Source organism: Solanum lycopersicum, chromosome 1, assembly GCF_036512215.1.
Source record: "Solanum lycopersicum chromosome 1, SLM_r2.1".
In the NCBI taxonomy this organism is placed as follows: domain Eukaryota; kingdom Viridiplantae; phylum Streptophyta; class Magnoliopsida; order Solanales; family Solanaceae; genus Solanum; species Solanum lycopersicum.
Window position 1 is genome coordinate 66,839,540 of NC_090800.1, and position 6,687 is coordinate 66,846,226.

The window sequence follows — 6,687 nt, forward strand, 5'->3', positions numbered from 1 at the left end:
AGGAAATTTACATAGTTCAATAAGAGCAAATTTAGAAAATATACAAATACAATAAAAAAAATTATCCCAGAAACTGATTTACTTATTAACTTTGCTAAATTTGAACAAAAATTTAATTAATTATGATTTGGGTCAAATCCTACCAAATAAAGAATATCATCATAAATATTTTTACTTTTTTGTTATTGAATTCATTTTTCATCAAATAATATAGTGGTTCTATCTTTATAAATACCTCTTTAAAACAAAGACTCAACATCACATTTTTTTACATTCTGAAATCAAAAGCTTAGCCATGAGAAAACCTAATGGCCGCAAAAAAATTGAAATTGCAAAGATTCAAAATCAAACCAACTTACAAGTAACATTCTCAAAAAGACGTGCCGGCCTATTTAAAAAGGCAAGTGAGCTCTCGACTTTGTGTGGTGCTAATGTAGCTATTGTATCTTTTTCTCCTAGCAACAAAGTATACGCATGTGGACACCCTTCCGTCGAGTCAATTGTGGATAAATTTATCGGAGAGAATACTCCACCTGAAACTGATGATCTTAACCCCATCATTGTAGCTCATCAAAATGCCAATAATGATGAAATCAATAAAAATCTGAACAAGTTGGAGAGATCACTCGAAAGAGAAAGAAAACATGGGCAAGCACTTCAAGCATTGAGGACAGAACCTTCAAATGAAAAACATAGTTTTTTTGACCTTAAGATCTTGTGCGAGTCCTTGGAGACTGCAGATAAAAAAGTTGAAAAACTAGCAAGCCAACTTATGGAGTGTGGTATTGAATTCCCATATAAAACCATTGGAAGTGCGCTCGCTCCTTTAAGATCTAGGGAAAGCAGTTCGTCCGTTTCCGGCGAAGGGTCATCTGGATCCGGTGAATAAGTTTTTCTTGCTTTATTTAAAGTTCAATAAATTAAATTGGTATTTATAGAGTTAAGTATTCCATATTGAAGATTAAGTTTTGATCTTAATTTTATCTTTTAGTATGTTCATCATGAAATGGAATAAGCTTTTGTTTTGGTACTTCATAAATTTTTTTGTCTTGCTTTTTTGTGGTCCATTTAAAAAAGAATGTCTTTTTACCACACTTAGTTTATAATTTTTACATAATTTATCCCCTCTATTTTAGAGAATCTACCCAACAATTTAACCTTAAGATTGCTTCAAGACAAGCACCACTCATCAACTACAGAATGCTATTATAAGACTAATGTTAGTTGCTAGGGCGACAATAAGGGGCCTTCCTTCCCATGACAAGCACTATTATATATATTTATAAGTGCATACAAGTTACACTATAGAATGCACACGAAAAAATTACAACACACTAACTAGGGAGAGATTCAGATAAAAAAATCACGATATGAAAGAGAAACCACCTTATAATCATCAATAACAATATCATACCCTAAACCATACGCTAGTTTTAGGAGAAAGAACCCAAAAAATAGGAAATTTAGGAAATTTAATATATTCCTTATCAACCCAGCTACAGAAATGTATGAGCAGCTGAAAATTAACCTTTATTGAAATGCTATCGATTAATTCAGCTTCGAGGATAAGTATGAAGTTGGACACGCTAACAGAGTTTCTCTTCTTGTCTATCGGCGTGGAGGTCTGAGAGAAAATTGCGCCAGTGCTTTGATAGGCATTATATTTAGCTTTACAGGGAGGCGGTAGAGTATTTCAATTATGACTTCTTCGGGTAGCTATTTAGCTTTGCCTCATTGCCATTGTTGGATTTTCGAGTGAATTTCAAAGCGTCAATCTAGTGAAATTATGTGCGCGTCAACATTTTTTTCACTTATTTGACCTGAAACATAATCCTTAAAAATAATCTTTATTTGTATTTCATGGCCAAACACAATTAAATATTATAATATTATTTTTCATGTTAAAAAATAAAATGTTATTTGAAGAATAGGGGAATCGGTGAAAGAGGGAAAGTTGAATAAATTTGTTGTCATTAAAAAGGGGGAAAATATTATTTTTGAGTTGATATGAAGTTTTGATAATTTAACAAACTTTGAGTTCTAACAAGGATTTTGTAAAAGGCCTTGATCAATCAGTTTGCTATAAATTGCAAAGGATTGAGAAAGTTACAACTTGAAATAGACAAAGTACTGGATTATAATCCAAATCCAAAACATGATGAAAGGTAAAGTTTAGAAAATCTTCTTTTAAGCACCGCAGCTACACTTGAGTTTCTCCAAATGGGCTTAAGTTTCCTTGAGGTAAGCATTTGACATGTCGTTATACTTATATATCTTAAAGGAATAGTATTCATGCAATTCTAATTTTTGGTGCTCCTAAGCGTTTTGACTGCTGACACAATTCCTAAGGGAGCTCCATTTACGAGCATGCAAGAGTTTTCATTAGGAATAGACTTTGGAAAACTGTGTTAGATTACTTCTGTTCCACAGTTGATTAAAAGTTGCCCCAATTCGAGTATACTTCCGATTTGGGTAAGTAGCGGTAAATTATGTGGCCATGATATGAGTATGATCTCATTGGTTTTTTCACTCATTATATATACTGTACATAGCATAGTACCGCATTGGATGTTGGTTACAACTGCAGCAACATAAAACACTATATATAATGCTCCTTAATTTCTTAATGTAAACATGTAATTTTGAATACTGGTTTCAGTACTCTCTAAATTTCTTCTCCCGTTATCTTATGTATTCCGTCAAACCTTTAACATGATATGGAATGCATTCACTTAGTAAGGCAGGTATTTGTGGTATATATACATATACGTAAGCACGAGAAGTTTTACCTTATTCAGTATTTGTTTATAGGTATGTGGTTTCAGCGACAATGCTGATGACACTGTTCTGAAACACCTGCACAGACCGATTACCATCTTGGACCTACAACTGAACTAGCTCAAGTATGTGTGCCCGCAGCACGACAGATGTCTGGTGCCCGCAGCATAATAGTCGTCTCACAATGTGTGCTTGAGAGGCTCATTGCAACGTGATCAAATATCTTACTACTTGTATGAGCTGGAATCATAATTATAAGAGTATTAATTTAAAAGTGGATTTTATGGGGCACACCTTGTTTTTTGTGCTGCAAACTGAAATCTGCAGTACAATTGGAACTTAGAAACAGAGATGTACTATGTCTTAAATGTCAATAGTGTCTACCAACAAGGCAATAATGTGAGGATTCAATACTTTTTCAGTATGAGCATATGCATCTGGTTGTGTTTGTAAAAATGCGATTAAGATGAAGAATACAAGTGAGAATATCTATAGACACGGAAGTTAAGCATAAAATTCCTTCATTTCATTTGCACCAGCAGTTCAAAGCAACCTTTTCTACTTTTCTCATGATTTTGTGTTTTTTAGGTGGAAAGCTGCAAAATATGTTGGGTAAGGAAAGCAGTTCCTCTGTTTTGTTTGTGCGTGGCTTTTAAAAGGTATTTAACTCCATTGGAAGTCGCTCTTCAAATGTTGTATCTTTGCGAATACACTGGAATATAATATATTGATCCTTGCTTCCTGAATGCAGATTCTTGATGCGCCTCTTAGAAACTCTATATTTAAGTGCCTCATGTGTTTGCGTTGACTAGCCTACAGGCAGACTAAGTTTATTTAACACTCCTTCCGCCTTTATGATTATATATTTCTAAAAAAGACCATATCACACAAGTATGAATCTTGACTTCTACCAACACATTCTCATTTCCAATCAATAAAAGAAAAATATAGAATTTAAACAAAAACAAAAAGTGGTGGTTTAATTGGAGCAGCCCATCAGGCGTTATTGGACTTAGGAGGGTACCGACTCGTTATCTTACCACTACATAGAGCGGGAACTGTTCGTTGCTCTGTGAAACCAGCCTCACGCAGTACGCTCCACTTTAGGAACCCAGCAGCCCATTCCTTCGATTGGATAGCAAGGCCCAGCTCTATGTTTGGACAGGGCAGGCTAGAAATTAGCCCACCAGGCCCAACCATCTGGAACAGCCCAACATTAAACCACACTAATGCCCCCACTTGGGTTACAAGACCATGTTACTAAGCTCAGCAAGCAGTATTGCTTTATAAATTCATATAAACAAAGAAAGATTACTATTCAATAACGATGTGGGACACATTTTGTCAAAGCATAAAATCTAATTAGTTAAATTTAACTATCTTAAGAAAGTCAAAATATGCAATTAATTCTCAATTCTGCTTTTTAATCAATATGTAAATACATGAAATCTATTAGAGTGTTACATGAAAAACATCAGAGATTATTGTAGGAAAGGGCAGAAGTTTGATTGAGATTAGATTTGAGTGTTACATGAGAGATTATGGTGCATCAACAAAAAAGTGGTAATGGAAAATTTTCAAGAAATGACTCAGATATCGTGGAAGTATTTTATTGAAAGAATTCTACAAAATCTCTTCAAAGATTCTCACTCATATTTTCAATCTTACTCGCATAATTTATGTATAAATTTTCTTTTAGCTAGACAAATCTGAAAATGGTATGAATGAATAGTCTTTAGCAGTTTCAATTCTCACCACAAGGAAATGAATTGTCAAATAATAGCGTGTAAATGTCAGAATAAGCACAAGACTAGACATCAAAATGTAAAAGCTAACCACTACACAAAAAATTATCTTCCACTAATTAACGACAATAACTTAATTACAGCTAAAAATGTCCCGGAAATCTATGGCAAAATTAAATCCAACTATATATTATTGGTAAAAACTTTAGTACTCTTTGTTAATATGAATATTTTTCGCCGCTAAAGTTGTTTTTATTGTAGTTAACTCCCAAAAATCTCAAGACTTGATAATGGTCAACCTTTTTCTTATGAGTCCATCTAATATCGTTCCGGCCCAAAAGTACAAGTCGTGATGACACTTATATATGTTCCCAACCAATAGGTAGGCTAATTTAATATTAACTAATTCAATTCAATATATAAAGTAGAAAGTAAGTGACAAAGAAAATATCCAAACACTATGTCTTTTTAAATGAAATGCGGAAAAACAGAAATACCACACAAGATTGGTGTTATAAGTACAAGAACTTCTACTATACGATAGAAGTTTGAAACTTAAATGACAAGTATAAATGCAAGAAAATTTGTGTATGTTGTTTGTAATTTTGATGATTTTACAGACTGAGTGATCTTATGAAGGAACCTGGTTCTTGGCTCAATATACTTTTTAGCTGCCAGCTGGAGAATGTACAAAAGTTGGTGCACAGTCTCCAACAGTGGCAGAAGTGGGAGACGCGCCCGAATCCTCAGCCAATGGGATTGTTTTACGTTTTGTGACCTTTCTACATACACAAAACATCCCTATATTCACAATTAGTTTTTGCAACATTAAAAAACATTCAAGAACTCTTGCAAAGGGCTAGAAAATCAAGGAGAAGAAATATTCAACAACAACAGAAGCTCAAGTGAACATTGTGTAGTTGTTTGGGAATACTTTCTTTTGGTCTTACATTATAAATCGATCCTAAAACTATAAAGAAATCAGTGTGGTTTGATCTGAAATTAGTTAGTTAGTTGAACTAATTTAGTGGGCAACCTTTGTGTTGCTTAGAAATTCTAAATCAATAGTAGGTTAGTGGTTTAGTGGGTAGTCTATGAGATCGCTTAGAAAATTCTAAGTTGTCTATAGTGATAGCTTAGTGGGTAGAGTAACATATACTTAGGCTCATCAAGCAATAGTGTTATTGCTTGTTGGTGAGATTAAAAACATTTTCTCACATTTTGTGTAACCGATTTCCTTTTGCTTGTGAAGATTAGTCAAACGTTTGTGAAAATCCTTTGAGACATGTCATGGTTTTACTCCCTTGAGTAAGGAGGTTTCCACGTTAAACTCCTCTGTTGTTAAACTGCATTTACTTTCTACTATATAGTTTTTTGTGTGTTAATTGACCTGGTCCATTGAATGATAGTTGACGCACAAATTTTAACAAGTGGTATCAAGCGGGTACTCTCTATCTGGTTAATACAAAGAGAGTGAGTCCTAATCTAGAATGGCTTCTCCACTCAATCTGGAAGAGGGTTAGTCTTCAATTCGACCTCTTCGTTTCAATGGCCACTTCTATAGCTGGTGAAAAGTTAGAATGCATGACTTTATTATGGCTGAAGACAGTGAGCTATGAGACATTATCTTGGATGGACCTTTCATTCCCATGATTGAAGAGAAAGATGGTGAAATCACTAGGCTTGTTCCAAAGCCTAGACACAAATATGATGAAGCTGATAGGAAAAAGATTGAAAATGGATACAAAGCAAAGAAGCTTCTTTTCTATGGTATAAGACCTGATGAGCTCAACTGTGTCTCAGCTTGTGAATCTTCAAAGGAGATCCGAGATTGCTTAAAAACAGCTCATGAAGGAACTAAACAAGTAAAGAGTCAAAGATTGATATGCTTACCTCTTAGTATGAAAATTTCAAAATTAGAGAAGGTGAATCTATTCATGAGATGTTCACAAAACTGTCATCAATCACAAATGAGTTAAGAAGTCTTGGAGAACCTATCAATATGAGCAAGAAGGTCAGGATAGTGCTTCGAATTCTTCCCAAATCTTGGGAAAGAAAAGTAGATGCCATCACTGAAGTTAAGGATTTGAAAGTTTTAATAATGGATGATCTCATTTGAAATCTAAAGACCCATGAAATGAACAAAAGTTATGATCAGTCAAAG

At 34.1% G+C, this 6,687-nt stretch overlaps 1 protein-coding gene across 1 annotated transcript; it reads left to right on the forward strand.

The window, feature by feature from the left end:
* The first annotated feature begins 295 nt into the window (after positions 1-295).
* Positions 296-889, forward strand: LOC101266361 (agamous-like MADS-box protein AGL62). Its single transcript, XM_004229021.1, has one exon. The coding sequence runs from the start codon at positions 296-298 to the stop codon at positions 887-889; it is 594 nt and encodes a 197-aa protein (XP_004229069.1).
* Positions 890-6,687: the final 5,798 nt, after the last annotated feature.